The sequence below is a fragment of the Aptenodytes forsteri genome, unplaced genomic scaffold, assembly GCF_000699145.1.
Source record: "Aptenodytes forsteri isolate BGI_AS27 unplaced genomic scaffold, ASM69914v1 Scaffold45, whole genome shotgun sequence".
NCBI classification, from domain to species: Eukaryota; Metazoa; Chordata; class Aves; order Sphenisciformes; family Spheniscidae; genus Aptenodytes; species Aptenodytes forsteri.
This window is the reverse complement of record NW_008794458.1, coordinates 1,806,850-1,831,411: the sequence shown is the minus strand read 5'-3', so window position 1 is coordinate 1,831,411 and position 24,562 is coordinate 1,806,850. Positions and strand designations below refer to the sequence as shown.

Genomic DNA, 24,562 nt, shown 5'->3' with positions numbered 1-24,562 from the left:
GAGTTCAGGACATACTTGCTACAATATTGCTGGCGAAACTGAGGCCACAGTCCAGGGTAATCCCTTATTCATGTGCCTTATTTGCTATAGCTTTACTGCCTTCCTGGGCCTACACAGCACTATTTTGGTAGTGTTTGGGTAGTACAACTAGGTTGTAGGGAGGTGAGTGATAACATGAAGTAGATAGAAAGGAGACTGTTCTCTGCTGGTGTCTGTCTCAGTGTTTTGTTGATAGTGCTTTAATGTGTGTTAGCAACAAATTAGAGGGGGTAGCTCAAGTGGTTGTGATGCTGCAAGGAGGAAAATAAGATACAAGTAGTATAAAAGTAAATGTAATCTAATTTAGGAATGCAAATGCTAAAATGTATTGAGTATATTTGGATAGGATTGGGGCTGAAAAGCAGAATAGAGTTTTCTTATGCAACTTAATTGTGTATTTTGCAGTGTAAAGTATTAAACGGAAAAGAAATACAGAACTTTGAATTTCCTCTTTTTAAATTTTTTTTTAAAGAGAAATAATATCTGGTAATGTGCCTTATCCTTATGTTTGTGCCAAAATCTAATTTAGTTTCATTTTAGTGTATAGTTATTTTTCTGAAAATACATATCAATCTTCAGAAGATAATAGATATACTTAGCTCCCAACTCCCAAGTTCTTACAGCCTCTGTCCCAGTGCCTCCCAATAATAGTAGACAGTAGACAAAGAAGTATCCTTTAAAAAAAACTGTCCTGAAAATTTCCCTGGGTTTTGTTTTGGTTTTTTTTTTTTTTTTTTTTTTTAGAAAATGAGAAGGTTGTGCTTGTAATGGAATATTTATTGTCCATGTTTAAAAAGCAGCTTCATACCACTCAAATATGCTTCTGGTACAGTAGAGGGTAAAGATTTATGACACAGAGTAGATTCCTTCTTTTATTGTTGTTTTTGCTTTTTCCTCTAGAAATAATTGATTTCTGAATTAAAACTCTGTACTATGTAAGTTGGATAAATTTCTGTATTAAAAATAGTTACATTAGTTTTGAAACAAACATTTAAAAACTCATAGCTTTGGGGGTTTTGTTGCAGTAGGTTTTTTCCCACTGTAGCTTAATGATCTTAAGCTATTGAAACAAAAACATGTCACCTACTTCAGGCTCTCCTGGTGATTAAAACCAAAATCAAAACAAGCTGGCCTTGAATTATTGCCCTGGATGAAAATGGAAAGCTGACTGTATGTAAAGTATTGTCTAATACATCAAATATATAAAGAAGGTTACACAAACTTTGCCATTCTACACAAACTGAAATTGAAAAGGCAACGTGATGCAGAATCTGACTTAGTCTGCTTATTGTGAGAATTAAAACTTTCAGATCAAAGTGTTAGAAATTTAGCGCTCTGATTTCTTGAGCTCACTTAAATAAAAGTTGCTCCAAATTTTTTCTCCTATCAGTTTTCATGGTCTTCTGACTCCTGCCTTTGTCATGTACAGGCATGCAAACAATAAGCATTTGCAACTCCAGATAATTTCAGCAAGTTTTGAGGTGGCTTTGTGAATCTGACTGCTATTCATTAGAGTCTGTAATGTGGATTTAAGGACCTATCTTTAGATATTTTTATTTTTTAAAAAAATAATTATTATCTGTCATGAAATTTTCTTCTGGAAAATATTAGGATAAAATACTCCGGAAATTATTGGCCCATTTCTGTGTCCTTAACCATTCACATAACACTTTGGACTCTGAGAAACTCAGTTGGCTTCATTTATGACAAGGATGTAAGCCACATGTTACCTAAAAAATTGTTCCTTGGTTGCTACATCACCAAGAAAACTATGCAAGTTAAATATAGGTCTGTGTTTGTTTAGCATGGATGCAGATACATTGGCTAACTTGTTCTGCCTCTGACTTTCAAACTCCATTGAAGGAATATGAAAAAGATCTCCTTGCTTGCAGGTAACCCCAACCTAAGGATGCCATATATAGGCATTTCTGTCCAGGTGCTGGTCTCCAAACATTGCTTCCTATTGTGTATATGTAGGGCACATAGACCATGAGAGGCTTCCTGTCTGCTGTGAAACATTCTTTTCTTTTGTAATCTGCCAAGTGCAATAGATTGACAGTTTTAAAAAATCTCAGGTTTGTAAAGTATGTGGGGTTTTTGTTATAAACACCAAATAATTTTGCTGTAAACGGCTGTAAAACAGTTTTGGGTTAGGGCCATTTTCTCTGGCAATGAAGGTATAAATAGTAGATATTAGTGGTTTTTTTCAGTGTTCGTTAAGTGATCTCTAGTTAAAAAATTTAAACAATGAAAATGAACCTATGCATATTGTTAGGTAAATCATACAGATATGTGGGTTTTGGTTTTTTTTTTTGCTTCCCAGTGCAGTGTATAGTTAGCAACTGTATTTGTATTATTTAACCTGGATGGTATATGATACTGATCTGTTAGAGGATGTGTGTAAGGTTTTGATGGTCTCGGGTTAATGCAGTGAATGCAGCTAGCAGATAAATTGATTAATTTTAGGATTTGAGATTGCAGACAATACCTTTGGTATTGTTCCTCAGGGATATTCCATGTTACTTATAACAATACATAGAGTGCTGCTCTTGATGACAAAACTGTTGGAAATGGGGTTCCAGTCAGGCTTGGTTTTACAGCGTGTGATCTCTCTCTGTTTTTCTTGAGTAGTTTTATTCTTAATTAATCTTGATGTTCTCTGGTAAATGTGCTAAAACAGCAGTTTGTAGGAGTCTTGAGTAGGTGATTGTTTTTCCTTCTCTAAAGCAGTCTGCATTCCTCAAATAGGTTGAGAACAAATTAGTAGGCTACTCCAAACGTTTCTGAAGTGTGTTTGTTTGATCCCAAGATGTCTCTGGTGCAGTGGTCAAGCTTGCTTTCTTTTTTGTTCCTTCCGATTTAGGGAATCCTGTCTCCCCCGACTTTGCCTCAGTAAGTGCTACAAGACTGGGCAGTTACAAGCGATAATGTTGACTGTGTTTTTGGCATCAGTAATGGGTTTTAATACCCTTGGAATCCCTTTTGGTTGGTAATAGAGGTTATCAGATTAGGAGGTTTAATAATTGAAATGAAGACGAGTGGCATCAGGGCAAAGGTTTTTGATGACAGAAGGCATGCCTTCTAGGATGAGATTTGTGGAAGCTGTAGTCCAAAAACAGGGTGCGCAGCTTTTCAGGTTGACTCTCTTTGTTCAGGAGCTGCTGGGAACTGGGTGAGTGAGGAATTCTCGCCGGATTCACTGAACAGAAGCTGTTTGTGCAGGCATACTGGTTTGGGTGAAACCTGCACTGGGGAAGTTTTCCAGGCTGGAATTTTGGTCAGCCCGAGGAGACTGGCTCCAGAATAGTTGGTTTGTACATTCAGAGGTATGAGTTACTAGGTTATGTGTAAGATCGTAAGTCTGGGTCTGTGTAAGGTAGGTGCCTGGTGGCTTTTTTTTTTCCTTCCCCTCCCTGTTCTCTCTTCAGTGGAAAACAGAGGCAAAGTGAATGCTGATCCAATGCTCTCTCAAACATGGACTTTTTTTCTCTTCTTGGCTTTTGAATGGAAGAGAGCTGTTGGTTAGTAGTAAGTAATGTTGAGAAGTAATAAAGGATTAGCCACAGGCCTTTGGCAAGATTTTGTGCAAAAAATCCAGTTACTTGGGGCAATACTTACATGTAAATGTAAACGTTCTGCAGTCCCTTACTGAAGGGATAAAAGAGAGTCTATACTGACCAATGCACTAGTCTTATTTGCAGTCTAATCCAGTGATGGTCAAAAGAAGATGGTGACGGCAAGTTGTTACATCAGTACTGACTCAGATGTCCTGTATATTACAAAAAGAAGTGCTTTTTGGAATCTGCAGTGTTTTAAATGTTGTTTGATATGGAAAACAGGAACTGAAATTCTGTGTATCAGCATTGAAAAGTATGTATCCTCATTTTTTTTTAAATTGGGCTAATACATGTTTTCATTTTATTTATAGTGTATGTAAGTTTAAATATGTCAGAGAGAACAAGAGAAAAAACAGTCTGTGTGCATGTATATGACTGTTTTTTTCATGCTTGAACTTTCAAGCTTAGCTAGCTTTTGCAGCTGGGCTTCTATACTCCTGGCTCTGCAGAAATTTGACCTTGCTCTGGAGATAGCTATCTTAAGGGCTTTGACTTTATGTAAATCTCATCGAGCATATTACTTCATACAGACAGTGAAATTTTTATCTTTGATGCTGCATGTGAGAATTTATACACCGATGTGAAGTTGCTCAGTGTAAGGCCCCAATTCTTCATGTGCAAGCTAAAGTTAATGTACAATGAGCAGTCCCATTGATTTAAATGTCTGCTTACAGTTAATTAATCTTTGCTGGGTTGGGACTGAATATTAGCAAAAAATCAGATTGTTTAGGGCTGTGTGGAAAACTATTTTCTGCTTCTGTGGAATGTTATTTAAAAAAACCACACGACCAAAAAAAAAAGCCCCCAAACCCAAAAGTCTTCCAGCATGCGTCAGGACAAAACATTGTCTGTCTAAAAACTTTAACTAAAATATTCTCCATCAGATTCGCTGGTTGGGGTAGTGAGACGTTTCTGACTGCAGGTGATTAGAGTGTAGGTGTAGGAGGAAAAAAAGAACTTCCTGAGCTTAATCGTGAATAATTAAGAGTCTCTCTAGTTTTGACCCAAAATTAGAAAATTTGCATGTAGAGTAAGCTTTGTCAGAACTGGTATAGTCCTGTAAAGAGGTTTTAGTCTGACAAATCAGGACTTCATAAAAAAGATGGCTAAGCAACTTTGCCATGCAGTCAAAATTCTGTTCCCATTCTGGTCAGTGCGCTACTTGTGCAGTGTTAATGTACGTGCCTTTTTAAAAGCACCCCTTGGACTTAAAAGGACTGTCAATTTAGAAAACCAGTTTACTGTTTCACCTTCTGTTTTAAGGGGGGAAAAAAAAGTTAAAGTAATTCTGTGAGATTAGACGGAGATACAGATATACTCTCTGTACAGGTGTGTTTACCCTGTGTATTTGACAGTACTTTGAGCACAGCCATGTCTCCTGTTTCCCATGTATGGATAGGCTCTAAACCACAAAGAAGATAATTAGTTTACTCTGTGTTCTTATTGGGCCTCCTGCCAGTGAAAATGGGAAGGGAAATATTTTAAATAAGCTGTGTTTTACATTCTCACTTTCCCAAATGCAGAGCTTGGGTTACTCTCTGCAGTGGGTCCTAAGACCTTGGAGGAGCAGCCAGGCTGTCCACCTGGGGGGCCTGCGGGCATGTGCCTGGTGTGACTTCTGCGCAGCTGATCCAGGTTCTGCTGCCAGAGTGCATTCCAGGGGCGGCCACTTAATTACAAGAGGTACTCTGTGAGGAGGAAGCTTTCCTCCTGGACACCCACCTGACTGAAGATCCCCCAATCTTTAAACAGAAAGAAGGAAGTCCTCTTTTTTCTTTTTTTTTTTTTAACACCCCCCCCACACCCCACACCCCCCGCCTCCTTTCCCTTCTGTTTTGTTGTGTTGTGCTGGCTTGTCCGTAAAATAAACCCTGCTTTCTGTCTCACTGATTGGATCTGTTTTACTGACCGTGAAAGACTGATCTTCAGTAGCTGACACTGTTTGACATTCCATATATAAAATTGGTTGGATTTGAGGTTGACAGTGATCCTAACCTAATCTTCCTGTATGTGGTTTGATACAGGTACCAAATTTCTTTAAGCGAGAAATATTCACTTAAAAGAATCGGGACAGTTTAGAAGGATAGTTTGCAAATGTCTCATTCTTAAAGATTTATCTCCTTAGAAAGCTTTAAAACTGTCTTAACTTTGTTTAGCAGTTGGCAGGCTAGCTTATGAATCACATAGAGTCCAAACGAAGAAATAAAATGCTGGAGATACTGGAAATAGAATATATTGCAACAAGGATTGCAATAAAAATAATTTGGAGTCGTAATAGTGGAAAAGAGAACAGAATTATCAGCCTTCTTCAACCTCGTTTTTGCGTGCTGTGCTCCTAAGAAACCTGATAGTACATGACCCTTCTGTAGCCGTCTTGTATGAAACACATTTTCTGATTCTGAAGATTCTGAAACTGATTTCAGAATCAGTAGTGAAGCTTTAAATATTATGTTATTGGTTTACTTAGATATCGGTTCATCAAGGTGAACATGTGAGTAGCTCTGTTAAAATAATCCTTCAGTGCTTAGAGTTTTGGAGGAGTGAGAGAGACTTCTACCCATGCATGCCTACCCCCCCAGCCCCTCCAAATTTGATTGTATTTAGATGAGCTTAAAATAACAATTGGAGTACTTGAAAAATTAAGATCCAGGCAATAGGGAGCTTGTGTACTTACCAAATATTATCAAAGCTGGTAGTTTTATGATAAGCACTTATTTAAGTACAAATAGTGGGGGAATAGACTTTTCGAACAAAAGGAATACTTGGATTTATTTTCAGATTAATTGTTGAAAGGCAGTTTAAATACTGTCTTGTATCCCTCAGAGTGTTTTGTTTTTTCTCACTTCAGAATATACCAAATAAATCCAGCCTAATGAATCACTTTCTATGTACTATTACTTTTTCAGAAAATTGGATTAAAATTATTTTTTTTTAACTTTGCGGATTAAGTTGCTTCTGTGTTGTACTAACTTTTGACTGCCACTGTTTGGAAGACTCTTTCAGTGTTTATTACTTTGTCTCTTTAAAAATTGAAATTGTTTTAAGTAGTAGTAATGGGAAATGGTATGCTTTCTTCATCAGTATGAGGTACTAAGTCACTTCAACTTTTAATTTTTATTTCAGAAAAAAAGGACTTTGGTTTAAAAAAGAAAAAATATTATTCAAACCTCCTTTTAGAATACTTACTGCTAATGTTATGATTTTCATATATCTAACAAGATTGTGTAAGGTACTTAAGCAGTGTGGAACACATTTATTTTTCTGGGTAGGGTGGTTCTTTGAGGCTTAAGCTACAGGTGCTTAAAGGCATGATGAAAATGGTGTTACAGATCTATTTGGTAACTATTATGTATGGATAAAGTCTTTCTACTAACTGACAAAGAGAACCATATTCACTTGGAAAGAAGTTGCTAATAACATTTTTCCGATAACGTTATTTTGCAAACTTTTTGGTTTGAATTAAATTTTCCCTTCTATTAAGTACTATCAGAGCCTAGACCAAACCAATATTGATCTCAGTTGAATTGCATCTTGTTAAATAGCATAGGTGTTCCAAAATAGAAATGGGATACAAATATAACTGTGTAAGAGTGGGTTCCTTACACTTGATGTATTAAATGCTCTTTTGCCTTTAAAATGGATTCCCAAGTGTGTGTGAGTGAAGTATATTGTTGTCACTGTTACTTATTGGGGACCATGTAATAGCTGGACATTGGGCCTAACATCCACACGATGGACAAAATTTATAAAAGTATATAGCTAAAAATTCCCTTGTCATTTGCACGTACAAGTTTCACAGACTGCAAGCAGTACAGGCTGCATTTCCCAGTGATGTAAAATACAGGATGTAACAGCTCAGTAGCTAGAGCCCTCATTCAGAATGCAAGATAGCCAAGTTAATTCTCCACTTCTGTCCTTTCTGTATGAGGACTACCCTGAACATCAGCGTCTTGGCTGCTCTGTGGTGCAAAAAGTTTTTTTTATTCCTTCTTTTAAAGCCGTTCTACAGAAGATTAACAGAGCCGAAAAAGAAAGGACTAGAGATGGTACATTTTCTCATCCCAGTGGAGCAAGCAACTGCCTTGGAGAGGGAAAGCCTGGGCCTGACTTCCTGGCCCAGTTCATCCTGCCTCTGAAACTGGTTCTGCACAGTAGGGTATCTTAATCAAGAATAAGTGAGAATTTCCCTTCCACGATGGTTAGGACCACTATCCAAGTTGCTAGAATTTGCAGTTTGATTTCCCTTGGTGCAAGGTCCTTATGTGATGCAGAAAGAAGTGGTTGCCACAGTATTTTATTCAGCATGATTCCGTGAGGTAATGATGGACAGTTTTAGAATGTGCCTAAGGAGGTAGGTGAAGGCATAGCCATGAGGTAGGCATTGATACAGTTCTGCTAACAGTAAGTACTTCTGCTTTTTTATGGAAAAATAAGGCTAAGGGCTACTGAGCAGTTTTTAATTAAAAAAAAAAAAATCCCTGTAAAATTTTGGTACTTCCTAGATTAAGCAGCTCTGTGTATGTGAAGGGGAGAAGGGTTTTGATGAACAACATTTTGAGTATAAGGTCCTCATGTCTGTGGAGTCTTAAGGAACCTGACACTCCTAGTATGTTCTGAGTACATGCAACTCCTGTTGATTTTTTGGAAGAGTTGCTTATGCGTAGGTACTGAAAAAAAAATCTGAACTTGGACAAAAATCAGATGTTTTATCTCTGTTTTAGGTAAGACTGGTTGTAGTTCTGACCTTTGCAGTTTGTCAAAATGTACTTTGCTTTGAATTGTATTTTTGGAAAGCAGGCCATCAGCCTCAGATCTGTTGTGTTGCAAGCAGAATGTGGTAGGGGTTGTGAGAATACTCTGAGCCTTGCTGGAGACACCAGTTTAGCAGACTCAGAGTTTGTGTCATATAAAGCTTAAACTCTGGACAGAAATATTGTTGGCCTATTTGTTAGTCTGAATTTACTTTCTTTGCAGGTTGTACTTTCATTAATGGTTTAGAACTAACCTTAAAGGGTGTTTGTTTGTTTTGGGTTTTTTTGGGGGTGGTGGTGGAATTGGTTTTGGTTTTTTTTATTCCCCTCCTCTGTATCTTTAGTATCTTGCTCTTTGGTGTTTTGTTTTGTTTTTTTTTTCCCCTGCATCTTTTTAACTTCTTTAGATATATGCCACTGATGGATCTTCTGCTCATCCAGCTACCTGATACTTCTTTGTACTGTAAGATGGGTGATTCATTCACTTACTGCTTTGATAAACGGAGCAGTTGGGCTGAAAAGACTTTGTAAAATATCTGCTGAATTGTGAAGTTTTGAAGAAAGTCAGGAAGTTGAATCATGACTAAATTGGGGACAGTGATAGAACGTGTCCTGAAAGGTTAGGTATGTCTCCACAGGATGATGAAACCCAAGGTCTTGTGTTTGGCTTAGTCCTCCATTGTCAGCAAACCCCTGAAAGGGACCACGGGCTTTAACTGATCTCCTTCAGTGAGTGACAGTGTGCTGTTGCAGTCAACTACTGGAGTCATGCTCGTTTGTTTCTGTTGCCATCTTATACTTACATGGAGAGATGGGGGAGATTTCAGATTTAAGTAGGTGTTTACTCAAAACCCCAACAAGTCACACACCCCCATCACTCCACATTATGAAAATTCAGAATTCGGGTTTCAGAATTAAATTACCATAATTTGGCCTAATGTTGCATATTATTCAGCTTATGAATCCATGTAAAATCCATCTAAAAAAGTGGAAGTTGAGCTCTTGGTGTTCTGGCTCATGAAGTGTTGAATACAGCATTGAATGCCTGTGCATTAACATTTAAGTGTCAGATAAAGAGACAGCAAAAAATGAAGCAAATAATTCTGTCTGTGAGCTCTGGAATTTGGAGTTTAATTAGTATTCTGTAAGTAAATGATGGGACCATACATTTTAAAGCGTGGTGGAGAGTAGAATTAATGTAAACATTTTGGTCCCGTATGCGAGGCAAGAAAGAAGAGAATTGCTCAGGCAACTCTTCTGGCTTTTCTCAACTTCTGAGTTCCTGAACTTTGAACCTTAATGAAATTATCTACTATGTTTACTATATAAATAGTTCACATAAAGGATATAAAATTATTTTTCTCAGTATGCTGTTCAAAAGGGAAAACACAAAGGATTTTACTCACCGATATAAGTTGTCTATGATTATTTTAGTGATTATATTTTAAATTTTCAAGAAAGTAACGTTGCTAGTGGAATTTACCACTCACTTTGGGAATAAGGACTCTCGAATTTTGAATTAATATGATACATAGAAAATGTTTTTAATATTTTTGCTAGTGATTTCTTACCACAGTGATATAAAATGTATCGCCTAAACCTTTCTCTTTTTAACTGCTAGTCAGAAATTTAAAAAAATCACAGTAACAAACCACTTTTGCTTCTAATGAACATAAGTGGTATCTTGAGAGTTGGAGGTAAACATTTTTTCTGTTACAACGAAACAGTTTTGTGAAACGTATGTCTCAGAGGACTGGCATTGTTTCATGCCACTTTCCTCCTTGGTTTTGGAGATACTTTTGAGCTCCAGAGAAAGCTTTTCCTGTATTTAGAAATGTCTGTGCCTTGGATTTTTTTATGTATAAGAATATATGATTTTTTGCTATGGCTGCTCCCTCAGTTGAGACACTATCTATCTGCTTATTTGATAAAACTTTGTTGGACAGCCCTGAAGGGGCTGCAGGGCATACAGACAGAAGGAGCCTTGCTTGGTCGAGCTTTGTTTCTATAGAAAGTAATGCTAAAACAAACTGTAGTCTCTGAATGTGAGTTTAACTCTGAACTTTTGAGAAGTAACTAGGGAACATGGTTTCTTGAGTAGTAGCCTGTACTTTATATGAGATACTATATTATATTACAGTATTTTATCTAGTTGTTATTCCTTCAAGGATTGGAAGTTCTTGATTGACTAAAAGTAATTATTATTTAAATGTAGCCAATGCCTTTTTATCCCAGGTACTTCATATTTCACTGAATGTCTATTTCAATGTGTTATATGCACCCATTCAGTATACTTTCGTATTATGCATATGTTATGTTTGTGTTAATGGTGTGTATTTGTAGCAAAACAATTGGTTATTACTTTGGAAAAATGTCACTGTCTTTAATTAAAAAATGAATGAAATGTATATGAATTTCACGAAAGTGAGATTTCTTTTCACCTGGGGAATGAGGATAATATCAGTTGTCAGTGTTTGTATTCTGCCAGAATTTTCCACTATTAGAAATTAAAGGTACCGACTGGTTTAATGTGCATAAAAAAGCAAAGCCATGGAAGTAGGGGTCTCTGTGGGTTTGAAACTTATTAAATCTTTGAGTTGTATGGCAACCGAATGCCTTGTTACGAGGCAAGTATTATGCAGTATTGACATTAAACCTTTTTGTATGGTCTGGAGGAGAATGGTGGGATCTTTGTGGTGTCTGTGTAGCAAATATATTGTATTTCTCTCTTTGATAATTTAGTCAAGAAAGTCCCAAACCAGAGACCAGTCCCTTCCTCTCCGTGATTCTGAGGAATGTCCTTATTATCTGCTTCTTCCTCCTTGGCATGCTTGGAGATTTCTCTCCATGTGCGACGCTGTATGGTGTGTAGCAAATATATTGTATTTCTCTCTTTGATAATTTAGTCAAGAAAGTCCCAAACCAGAGACCAGTCCCTTCCTCTCCGTGATTCTGAGGAATGTCCTTATTATCTGCTTCTTCCTCCTTGGCATGCTTGGAGATTTCTCTCCATGTGCGAACGCTGTATGGATGTTGTGGGAAAGATCTTTCTGCTTTTCTTGCTCTTTAATCAAGGCACTGTGCTCTCTTTCCCCTCAGGCCATAAATGGGTCCACTTAATCCTTCCGTTCACGTAGAGGGTTAACTACATTATAAAGGATTGCTGCATCTTAGCTTAAATTGAGAGGATAGAGTGTTATCTTCTAAGGAAAGAAAGCTTTTATTGTTACTGAAAACGGCATGGTAGATGTGGTGGGGGCGATAGCTGCAAGGAACTCAGAGATCCTACCTGGTCATACAAAATTAAAGGATAATTCAGCCCCAGTCAGAAACTAACCCAGCTGAGGTTAATTTGAAGCCACAGGTGCAACCATCATCAGCTGTGAGATCCAAGGCAGAATGGTAGGTACAAGAGCAGTGTAAGACTGTAGTGTATTGCCATTCGTTCAGGCCTTCTAGAGAAGCTGAAAAATAGGAAAATGAATCTTAGTTCAAGCACAGGTCCTCCAACTGTAGAACATGAGTGTGCTTGATATGGTAGAAAAGTGGAATCCTCTTTTTCTGTATAGTGAATTTTCAAACCAGTCTCTATTTTAAAAACTTGTTTCAGCTGCTTTTGTTTCATCTCATGTACGTGTTAGACAAAACTGTGTGGAATAAATTTCTCTTTTAGAGTTCAACAATATTTCTTTTGTTGCTAGTGCAATAGGTAAGATAACTAATTTTGGATTATTGCTTGACAAAAAGCATGTTCTTAATTTAGTAAGTTTTTGGGGTATTTTTACAAAGGTTGTTTGTTTGGTTTTTTTTCCCCCTTCTGGATATTTTGAAAGTAATTGCAATACCTTGAAATAACTTGTGCAGAATTTTTTTTTTCTGTTTTTGCGTATCTTAGATGCCAGGTGAATGTTACTTGTAGGAACAAAGGCCAAGTACATATGTTTCTGGTTGTCTGTCAGATAAGCATAAATGGAAGTGGGAAGGTGAGCAGTTTACAACTTGTTGGTCAAGATACCAGTTTTACAAATGTGCTATGAAGCCACCTGTTGGCTAGATAGTGTGGCTAGTGAGGTGTTTAAAATAAGGGTTAGGTTTAAGTTTGACCCACCCCCCCCACCCGCCCCCCCCCCCCATGAAGGTGACTTTATCTGATGTCTGATGTGTTGCTTAGGTTTTTACTCTCTTAGCAGAAATTATCCCATGTTGCACCTTAAGGAAGCCATAATTATCATTATCAGTCGTACTTGCTTGGTGCTACAGTGTGTAAATGCTACTTCCTCTCTTTTCATTTTCACATCAGATGAATTGGACAGGCAGAAGCAACCATGATAATTATAACAAATTAACAGCTCATAATTTAGAGAGAATGGCAACATTAAAAAAAAATGTTTATACCAGCAAGTAGTATAGTGAAGTATGTGGTGATCCTGTGTAAACCTTTATAATTTTCGGCAGAAATATGGTACGAGGCTTCTCTTTCTGTTACTTTTCCTGTCTTTTCCTCCTTTCCCTCACAGTGTCTTCCTTTCTTTTCTAGCATTATTTCCCTAGATGCGGACAAGCACATACATGTAGCTGAGTGGTGTGTTTCTGTATTGGCCGTTTGGTACGTGCCCCACGCACTGCAGGGTTGATCAGTGGCGGAGGTTTGGCCTGAGAAGCTGAATGTCTGTTCTGATAGCGCTGTAGGAAGGATCATTCATGGTACCTGCTTTATGTCTCCTCATCAAAATACTGTCGGCAGCAGGCCCTTTTCAGCTGGCTTTGTTCATGTTTTGGAAGTTGCACACAGTGACGGTGTTTCTCTGCTAGCTGTAGAAATACTAGCCTGAAGTAGTCCAACATAAACTTTGAAAGCGAAACCAACATCAATGCAAGTCAATATGGAGTGGTAATATTCAGCTGTTGCATGTCTGCTAAGTGTTTTCTTTCCTTTTTTGGGAAGGGCTGGAAAACTGTTTCTCACAATTATGTTATTTAGTCACTAATATTGAAAGAGCGGTCAGATTATTGCTGACCACAAAAATCACTTTGAGAGAATGGTCTGGTTTATTATTTCTGTCTTTCTGGAACATGCTTTAAACGGATGGACAGCATTTCTAAAATTACATTTTGAAATGCATCAGGATTCAGAAACAAGCTGCATTTAGAATTGAGTTTTGGTGCCTGCATCCATACAATTAGATGGGTTATATTCTTTTCAACATATGTTCCAGGATCTAGGCATTTGTGCATACCTCTTCATAAAAAGTACAGAAATGCAAATTTTTTGTTGAATGTCTTTCCCGTTCTTCCTTTTGTTTTCACTATATTAATTTCAAACACTTTCGTTGTTCTCAAATAAGTAGGCACAGAATCTGCTTCTTGCCAAAGGCAGTTTATTATTGTAAATTGTGTACTGGTTTCTACAGGTAACTTTACAAAAATCTTATAGCAAAATTGTTTTTAAAATTACTCCTTTTTACAGAAAATGATGTTGATCCTTATTGCTAAATGAGAAGTTGGTTTGTAGAGCATTGCAGTCCTGTAACTTTTTTCAGACTCCTAACATAACTGTATTAAGTTTTAAGAGGATTGCATAAATATCTTAGAGAAGCATAAAGTCCTCCTTGTTATCACGTTGAGGGTACAACCATACCTTACAACTGAGGAGAAACATTTTGGTGTATCCACCTTCTGTCAGGATGGAGAAGTGGGGCGAGCCCTTACTCGGAAAGGAATTATCATACATCATCTCCCAGGAAATCTAACCTTTGCTTATGAAGCTAAACTTTTTTTTTTTGACAGACAGCCTGCTGCAAGGCTGGCTGCTGCAGTCTTGTAAAATAGCAAGAAATGAAAACTGAGCCTGACTGAGTGGCATTCTAATTCTTCATCTGCTTTTGCACAGCTGTGTGAAAAGGAAAAACAAAGGTTTATTTGCACTCAATGGATGTGATTTCCTGCAGTGAAACAAATGCACGTGGACTACACACATCAGGTTTCTTTGACTTCTCTCATTTGACTCAGCAAAAATGTTTCACTTTTTTCTTTTTCAGTGACTTGGCATACATTGATCTGCTGGGTTATTTTTGTTTGCTCATTTTCCCCTCACTGTTAGTTCATCAGGATCTTAGAGCCAAGTTGTGGCTTTCTTTTTCTCCTATAGTTTTTCAGTGTGCTTGAAAAATTTTGTTAGCAGTATACTTTGTTATCAGATGTCTGCTTAAAAGCAAGTGATGAAAGGTGGTACTCATGCCAGTCTTCTAGTAAATGTATAAAAAGTACAGACTGCTTTGTTCCCTGTTTGGGTGTTGATTCTCGATTGGCGAGAGATGTAGCAGGAGTGCCTGAAGTGGTTACTGTTCTGGCTGTCATTCACCCAGCTCCCCCAGAGTTTCCTACTCAGCAACAATACTGGTCTCATGATGCTGTGTGCGTTCTTGAGCTGATACCAGCTGATATCAACTGGTGCTGATTCCAGTTTAATATACCAGGTTAGCATGTCTGTGGTAGCTCGGGAGCGGACATGCATCCCAATCAGCCATCCTTGTGTGAGGGAGATGTAACCTTGGGTGAGGACTGTTAGTGTTAGTAATTGGTTTTGGCTATTGTAATGATGAGATTTTTAACTACAATAATACTGTATATACACAGATGATCTATAATACAAAGATGCCATTTAACACTCTTCATTTACTCCCCAGAGGAAAACTACCAATCAGATAGAAATATTCTGTCCTGCAACCAAATATGGGAAAGAAGAACAGGACTTATTGCAAGCAGCCATGGATTAAGTAGCGTTGAAAGAAAGAAAGAAAGAAAAAAAAAAAGTCAGGGAAATCCAGATGTTAAGGGACATCCTTTTTCAACAGCAGGCCAGAGGCGAGCAGTCAAGGTATCTGGACTTCTTCAATGATTCTGCTCCTAGTTTTGCATACAGTTAATTCCACTAATGGTGGTGAAGAAAAATCCATTTGTGTCAAGTTTTCATTATTATTTTACCCCACTTTTCTGCTTATTACCCGAGGCAAACCTTGCTTATTCTCTGCTAAAGGTTGCTAATAGTGATTAGGATTACTCTGTATAGTGTTAGAACGTTAGTGCCCATGGACTGTTTTCTCTTTAAGCTTTGTAAAAGGAAGAAAAAAAAAAAACCAGGAGAAATGACATGACTTACTGTTGGGGTTTTTTTGTTTGTTTTAATTGTAATCTGTGTAATACCTATTAAATCATATTAGTCTCTAGACAGTACTTTCCTCAGCTGTTCAAATCTTAGAGGGTGGAAGTTTAAATTTGTGGTGAATAACATCTACTCGGTGTCAATGTCTTTAATTAGTTAGCTTAAAAATAGGAGGCTTTAAGTACTCTTGAATTGTTAAGAGTACAAAGTACTCTCAGTTGAGCTTCTCTTTTTTTTTTTTTTTTTTTGTTGTTCCAATTTTATATGAAGGTATGCATCTGAGCTTCTCTGGACTCACTAGAAAAGCAGGTATGCAGGAGAGGATGGGCTTTTATAAAAGTTGCAATCGTATATTAAAACAATGCTCATCCATTACCAAGCAAGCCACTACTAAAACCTTTTTTGTTGTTTTCAAGATATAAGAGTATGCAATGGAATTTAGATTACTTAATTTAAAGACTCTTCATATTACAGAGTAATGCAATGTAGGAATTTACTTGAAGTTCAGGGAAGGGAAAAACCTCACCATCTTCAGTATGCTAATGGCATGTACAGTGAGAAAGCTGAAAGCTGCCATGTAGTGCATATGTTCTATCAGAAACTGATGGTGTTTGAAATAGGTATTTAATTTACTTAATGAGTATTTTATGTGTAGTTTCTGTGTTCATATAGACTGAAACCACAAGTACATAGAAGGAAATATCTTCAGTCAATATTTTCTGTCACTGGTTTGAAGAAATAACTTGTAGTGATACAGACTTCACTATTAAAGTAAAATTAATGGGAACAAGTATGGAGAACAACTTAGTAAATTACATCAATAGATTTAGGAGTTCTGGAACAAATTTATATATTCAGGAATTTCCAAAATATAGCACCTGAAATCTGTGTTATCTTAAGATGCTGTTGTTGAAACACCCTTCCAGGTAATGCATGAATATTTTTTCAGTGAGAGTTGCGGGGCAGCAGGGGAACAACACCTCATACTTCTGCACATAATTAGACTAGGCTTCATTATCCGACTGTAATGAAAACCCGGTGCTTGTCATGCCCCAGGAATGCAGAAACTTTTTTTCTGTTTCAATGTATTTTTAGTTTTTTTCTTAATATAAATAATTATGTTAAAAGCACAATAAATTTGAAGTATGTGCTATGATTCCATGGAAGAAAACCACTCGGTAGTACAACATTTGCAGTTAATTCTAACTTTTACATTTTCTTTATAAGCTGAATGTTCTTCTGCTCACCAGTGGAAATAGTTAACAAATCTGTAGTACTGCATTGAAGTTGGAAATTAAGGTCCTAGATATTTTCAAACATGGAATTTTTATTAAAAATAGATCTAAAATATTGTTTAACTAAATTTAAGACAGCTCGCAATTTTTAAAGTCATAGAATTGAGGATAATTATGTAAAGTTTGAAAAGGACATCAGGATGTCTCAAGTCCAACCTTCCCTCAGCCCTGAGATCAGACAAGGTTTCTTCAGGCCTTATGTGGTTGGATCTTAGAAACCTACAAGGATGGAGACTACACAACTTCTGGGGAACGTCTTCTACTGCCCGACTGTCGTCATGGTGAAAAAGCTTTTTCTTTTTGTCAAATTGGAACTTCTAAATCTCCAGATACATACTTTTCATGATTGTTCCTCAACTGTCTACATTATTCTCTTCTGTTTAGCTCCATGCACAGTTGTGCCAAATGTTCTGAAGCAAGATCTGCTTAACTTGAAGTTGTAAATGATTTAAGTCTTACTGTGATTCAGTATAAGAATAAAGATTATATATTTCTAATGAAAAGCCAGACTTTTCAGGAATAATGCAGCTGTGCGTTCCAAAAAATCAAGTTTAATGCTCCACTGCTTCACTTTGTGGAAATAAATGAGCAGGGTGACATTTATTTTAGGAAAGTCTAAGTTATCTGAAGCAGCATTGATTGATAGTTCCAAGCCATTTTTGTGATGGTAATTAAAAATTTTTAAAAGCCAATTCTTCATTCAACCATGAGTTGTATTTTGCTCTGTTTCCAGTATGGTGGTTTCTGTCCCAACTCTAAAAGTTAATGCTGTTTTAGTTTTGTGGTAGTGTATTCTGGCAACATTGTTTATAGTATTTGTCTCTGGAAATGAGTGCACCTAACCTAAAAGTGTGAAAAAGATAAAAAAAGAATAAAGGCCATATAAATACAAATAATCAAACTTTTTGTTGGTGTACTTTTGCAAACACTGCATTGAGATAGCTATGTGATTATAGTCCATTGAAACCATTTTTGTAGCATCAGACTGAAACTACTTTGAAGTGTTGAATATTCAAACTAGATTTGCACAAACTGTTTTTAAGCTTTCATAGTTTTTCATAAATCGGTGCTGGCCACCATAATAACAATTAATATATGATTGCGTGACCTGCTCTTCAGATTTCTGAGAAGCAGCCTGCAGAGTAAAGTTTTAGCTTTAAATCTCTTTGCTAATAATTTCACATTTGTATGTGATTAGTACATGTTGTTCTTCACTTCAAAATGAGGCGCGCAAATTTAGTTTTGATTATTTTTTTATGAACACAAAGGGGACCATGGTGTTTGCTGGGTAGTAATCTGGTAGTCCAGGTAGCTTTTGTCAGGAGGCCTGTGTTTTGTCAACCTGCGTAATTTTAAAGATTTCAAGATGCAGAATTTGTGATGTAAGTTCCTAAGTCAGAATTTCATTCTGACTCTTCATTCTGTGTGTTACCATCTCATTCTCTCACACACAACACCTGTGTGTTCCAGGTATTTCTGCATACGTAGCCACCAGGCTTTGGGAGTACATTGGCATAGTTCAGAGCCTGTTTAGAGTCACAAATACCTGCCAGCAGAATTTCTACAGGTGTCTCTAGTTAGGCTGTCTAAATTCACTGTACAGCAGATGGCACTGGAAGAGCACATCAGTGGGAGACTTCAGTGGTGCCATAATTCGTACAAAATACTAGCGAAGCTGTTGCAGTGCTGAGGGTTGTGAAGAAGTTGAGTAGCTCATTTTAATGTATTCCAGGAAGGGGGTGCATGCTGGGCTTTTCTGTTTCAGCTCTTCTAGATGTAGACAGTGGAAAATTCTACACTTGCAAGTGTATGAGTGCATCTTATATTGAGGGCTGTTTATACAGCGCTTTTAAACACATTAATATGCAATGCAGAATTACTGGCAGTTTTTTTAAGTACGTGCAAAGAAAGAAGAGTATCTGGATCAGTTAGGGTATTTTGACTTCAGGGTATATTTGCTTTCTCCTGTCTTCTGCATCTCCTGTGTAAGAGATGTCATAAAGTAGAGTGGTTCTCATATGGAAGACTTGTTTAGAGGCTTGCTCTCATCTGTAAGCGTGTTCAGTTTACTTCAGAGAGCTTTGACCCAGACTGTCATTCACTAGATGTTATTGTCTTTTCCTGGATGAATGAGCTGGACTTCTGGATATATGCATGTTGTTTGTGGTTTATATTTGAACTTTTATTATTTCTTTATATGAAATGTTAAAATGATAGAAGTAATGAATCGTGCATTTGGACAATCATGCATTTTGCTTGATAAAGATATTGGCTACTAAGGTAGGCTGACAGATGTAAAATACTTTTGTGCTCAAGTGGGCTCAGTAGTCACTCTGAAAGTACAAAATTTTGACTTCTCTATATGCTGGCATAGAGATTTATCTGTTGAGATTATTTTTAGATTTTGGTTTTTCATTTGTAAAAAAACCACATTTTGCTACAGAAGGACTAGTACGTGATAAAAATCTGTTCGTTCAAGTGACTCGCTTAGTCTTTTAGTTATGGAGAAGCTGAAGTTAGTTCCTTCAGTCAAACTTTAGGTAACTTATTCTTTTGAAACACACCAATAAAAAAAATAATTGGTGAACCAGACAGTTTGGGACTCTATAAATGTTCTCTCCTCAATCAGCAATGTGATAATGTTGTTTTATTTTTCTCCCTACTTTAGAAGGCAGATTTTATTCATGCTTGCTTTTTTAGGGTTAGGAATTGCAAACAGTATGATGTACTTCCCACAAGGATGGGGAAACGTATCTGGTAAAGTGGAAATAGTATCAGCTTGTGGATGTTAGAAGCAGTTGGAGAACATTGCGGATTTCACAAGTGGGGCTAATGTGAGGGTTCCCAGGCTTCTGGTACTACATACACAAAGGCACAGTTAAATTTATCGAATGAACAAACACTCTGACTTTGTCAGTTTAGGAGCAGTGTAGAATCCTGAAGTTATATTTTTCACTCATTTTGTAGGTTCATTTAGTTACATGCGATGAAAAGAGTACTGTAGATTGGTAAGATAGCAAAATCCAAATGGTTTAGGAATAAAGGTCAACAAGGCATTTCGAGTCTACTTTTAATTGACATGTAACTCCCTTTATCTGTATCTAGCTTTTTCTTAATTACTGTACTTTGTCTGTTATTCTGTTACGCCAGATTTCAGGCATCTAAAACCCACTAAATGTATTCTGCTCACGTTTGGTTTTCAGTACTTCCATATTTCCCAATTATTCCAAACATATGGAGCTTATATTAAATATCAGTATTTTAAAACATGAAATGTTATGATTCTGCATGTATCTGTCATAAGAAAAGGAATATAAAAGTAATGTCTTAACCTTTGAAAATACATATGCATGTATCAGTCTCATCTTCAAATTGCGTAAGTGGAATACGTTTTTTTAAGGTGTCAGAGCTCAGGTACCACAGGAGTCATGTTAAAAGTGGAAAATAAGCAGTGAACTTCTAATAAAATATTGGTCCTGTTTTTTAAGGTTTTAATATTCATTTATAGCAAGAGTTGGTTCTTAATCTTTTTGTTTGTTTAGGAAACAAGTTTTTTGGGCATGTTTGTTCTTTGCTGATGGCAAGTAAATCAGTTTACAGGCAGAAGAGAAACCTTTTAGTTTCTCACCATTGAGAGAAAGGAAAGGAAATTGCTGTTTAGTTTGGTAATTAAGAAAAGGAAATGGGAAGAGCTGATGATACTCTAAAGATGGACCTGGGAAATGTTGGAGGTTATGGCAAAGACAGAACAGGTCTTTGAGGTAGGGTGATGCAGATAGTGTAGGGAATTTGAAGATAAGACTCGGGTACAAATCCAAGTAAATCAAGCTTTAGTGCTTCTGCTGTTTATGAGAACGGTGTTCAACCCCCCAGCAGCAGGGCTTTACTTAAAATTTTTCAAGGTATTTTGAAGTTCAGAATCCTTAGATGCCTTACGTTGTCTTTTAGTTTGCTTTGGATAAGATCCTTTAGCCTTTGTGTACTTGAAGACCACAAAAGTTGGGCTGGACAAGTAATAGTCAATGGACTGCTGTTTCATTATAGTAATCATTTTACTTACATGCATTTATGCTATTTTTGAATGGTTATTTAAGAAAATCATATTTTATCAACTAAACTTAATTCAGGTCATTGTACTATTTTTCTCAGTTGCTTATATTGTGATACCATGGGAGAAAAGTGGGAAGTGTGTACATAAGGGCTGTTTTACTTTCCCTTCAGCCTCCCAAACTTGGAAGATCACTTGAAAGATTCTTAGACTCCTCCAGCTTGCCATGCTTAGCCTGGTGCCAGGCTTACTGCTGCAGTTTGTGCTGCTAACATAACATATATTTGGAGGTACATGGAAAAATGACTACTACTAACTGTAGTACCTACTTCTGTGGCAGCAGCAACTTCCCTCTCTTTTCTTTCCCTTCTTGTTCTTCCGCTCTCTGCAGAGCTGCTTGCTTTGGAAGGTCTAACAGACACTAAAAATTTAAAAAAAAACCCCAAAACCAAAACAAAAACCCAAAAAAACCCCAAACCCAAAAAAACAAGCTGAAAAGTCAAATTTATGGAGGGGGTGGGTACATGACTCCAGAAGGCGCCAGGTGTGAGGAGTTGACTGGGACTTGAGCAGATGTGTTCACTTAGTCTTGGCAGAAGTACTGGAGAAAGAAAAGCTGTAATAGTACTAGGCAAGGAGAGCCTGTGATGTGACCTCCGCTATACCTAAAGGAGTTTGGAAATCACTTTTCTTTCATAGAAATTCAGGAGGGGACTTCTATGGTTTGCTCTAAACAGATGTTACTTTGCTGTTAATTTCTGGTTTTTGACTGGAGTTAGTTTTCCTGTAATGATGTAACTATTTGAATATCGCTCGACTTCCCTGCGTAAAGAAAGTATGACCTTGTAAGACCAAGTTTTTAGGACTAATCACAGTTTAACCTGTATGTAGGAATCCTGTCGGATAGAATATCTTCTATAGTTTTATCTTCTATAGTTATTTTTGTGGGGATTTTTTAGGAGCCTTCTGAAAGAGAGGGGTGTTTCTGTGCTTGAAAATTTTATATACGTGCATTAAATATGTATGCCTATGAGTTTGATGTAATGTGTGCATATTTAAAAAAATAGCATGCTAAAAGCAGAAAAAAGTTGTGGAAATTTCCAAGGCAGATGTAGCAGATTCATTTTTTGAGCCTGATTCCTTTCCAAATTAGCTCTCTATATTTACTTTTATTTGATGCCCGTTATTTAAGTACTGCAATTTCTGTTTTGTTTGGAGAGGGGGGAAACCCTTATGGATAATTTTTAAAATATTTCTTTTGTGAAGTTAATTGTTTTTTATTTGTTTCCAGGAAATGGCTCTTGAAGTTAAATGAGGCTGGATAAAACACATAAATGAAGCAGAAGCTGCTCTGCATGTGTTAGGGCTATATCACCACAAGCACTGCTGATCAGCCAGACTTGGTAACTTGTCATAATGAAGAAAATTAGTCTCAAAACAATTCGCAAGTCCTTTAACTTAAATAAAAGTAAAGATGAAAGCGACTTTGTAGTGGTTCAGCAGCCATCGTTAAGTGAATTTGGAAAAGATGACTCCTTGTTTGGCAGCTGCTATGGTAAAGATTTGGCTAGCTGTGAAGTCAATAGTGAAGATGAAAAAGGAGGCAAAAATAGATCAAAAAGTGAAAGCTTAATGGGTACGTTAAAAAGGAGGCTTTCGGCAAAACAAAAACAGAAAGGCAAAGGCAGCACACCATCTGTAAGCTCTGCAGATGATGACACCTTTTCTTCTTCATCTGCTCCAATAACCTTCAAAGATGTGCGAGCTCAAAGACCTCTGAGATCCACTTCCCTCCGTAATCACCATTACAGTCCAACTCCGTGGCCCCTTCGACCTACAAATTCAGAAGAGACTTGCATCAAAATGGAAGTGAAAGTCAAGGCCTTGGTCCATTCCTCTAATCCAAGCCCAGCACTGAATGGCGTTCGAAAGGACTTCCATGACTTGCAGTCAGACAACGTGTTCCAGGAACAAAACAATGCATTAAAAAATACAGAATCTCAGAACGGGGACTTGCATCTTCATATTGATGAACATGTGCCTGTAGTTATTGGATTAATGCCTCAGGACTACATTCAGTATACTGTGCCTTTAGATGAGGGAATGTATCCTTTGGAAGGATCACGTAGTTACTGTCTGGATAGTTCCTCACCCATGGAAGTTTCAACTGTTTCTTCTCAAGTGGGGGGAAATGCTTTCCATGAAGAAGAGAGCCAAGTGGATCAGGATGTAGTCGTTGCACCAGATATCTTTGTGGACCAGACGGTGAATGGTTTGTTGATTGGTACCACAGGAGTCATGTTGCAAAGCCCAAGAGTTAATCACAGCGATGTCCCTCCACTCTCACCTTTGCTACCTCCAATGCAGAATAATCAAATCCAAAGGAACTTCAGTGGATTGAATGGCACAGATGCCCACGTGGCTGAAAGTATGCGCTGCCATTTGAATTTTGATCCTAACACTGCCCCTGGAGTTGGAAGAGTTTATGATTCTGTACAGAACAGTGGTCCTATGGTTGTGACAAGTCTCACAGAAGAACTGAAAAAACTTGCGAAACAAGGGTGGTACTGGGGCCCCATTACACGTTGGGAGGCAGAGGGGAAATTAGCTAATGTGCCTGATGGCTCGTTTCTTGTTCGAGATAGTTCTGATGATCGTTATCTTTTAAGTTTGAGTTTTCGTTCCCATGGAAAAACTCTTCACACTAGAATTGAACACTCAAATGGTAGGTTTAGCTTTTATGAACAACCAGATGTGGAGGGACATACATCTATAGTTGACTTAATTGAACATTCAATCAGGGACTCTGAAAATGGAGCTTTCTGCTATTCGAGATCCCGACTGCCTGGATCTGCAACTTACCCAGTGAGACTGACAAATCCAGTATCTCGGTTTATGCAGGTGCGTTCTTTACAATATCTGTGTCGTTTTGTAATACGTCAGTACACCAGAATAGACCTGATTCAGAAACTGCCTTTGCCAAACAAAATGAAGGATTACTTACAGGAAAAGCACTACTGAAAGCTTATGGGAATCTTGCATCTTGCACTTTGGGAACAACAACAACAAAAAGAGATTGAATTACAGTTTACAGACTTTCATTATTATCAAAATCTTTTGCTGCCATAGAAGTATTTCATTTTTGTGTGTAAAAGAAAAGTAATGCATTTGGATTTATGTTTGTTTTGGGGTTTTTTGTGTATTTTGGGGGCTTTTTTTTTTTGAAAGAATGATTTTAAGTTTATTTTTAGAAGTGTGAAATAGCTATCTTTCATCAATGTGCAGATTAATCACAATGTGAATGATAAAATTCTCCTTAATTTCCCCCAAGTCCTTTGCTGCTATCCACTGTGATTTTTATGCATTGAAAGCACATTTCATGTGTATTCAACCATAAGTAAAAGTCAAATGAAACTTTCTGAATGGAATTTTTTTTTCCTTTAAAATAGCCTGTTTAAACAAAAAATGATCGTGGATAAAAAACATATTGGTATTCTAAATTACAGAATTTACATCTATGTTAAAAAAAAATTTCTAGTATCTTAATTATAAATTTCTATAGAGATATGCCCTGATGTAGAACTTATAGACAGAGCTGTGTGATAAGAACATGGTTATGCAGCGTATCTTTGGGAAAAAAAAAACACCTT

At 37.1% G+C, this 24,562-nt stretch overlaps 1 protein-coding gene across 1 annotated transcript; it reads left to right on the top strand.

Moving 5' to 3' along the window:
- Positions 1-22,092: 22,092 nt before the first annotated feature.
- On the top strand, positions 22,093-24,556 carry SOCS6 (suppressor of cytokine signaling 6). Its single transcript, XM_009290862.2, has one exon. It carries the CDS (start codon positions 22,329-22,331, stop codon positions 23,931-23,933), a length of 1,605 nt encoding a protein of 534 aa, XP_009289137.1. The 5' UTR covers positions 22,093-22,328; the 3' UTR covers positions 23,934-24,556.
- The last annotated feature ends 6 nt before the right edge of the window (positions 24,557-24,562 follow it).

Bases quoted from the DNA above. Each gene is read 5' to 3' on its own strand.
- SOCS6 (XM_009290862.2), top strand. From the start codon at position 22,329: ATGAAGAAAATTAGTCTCAAAACAATTCGCAAGTCCTTTAACTTAAAT.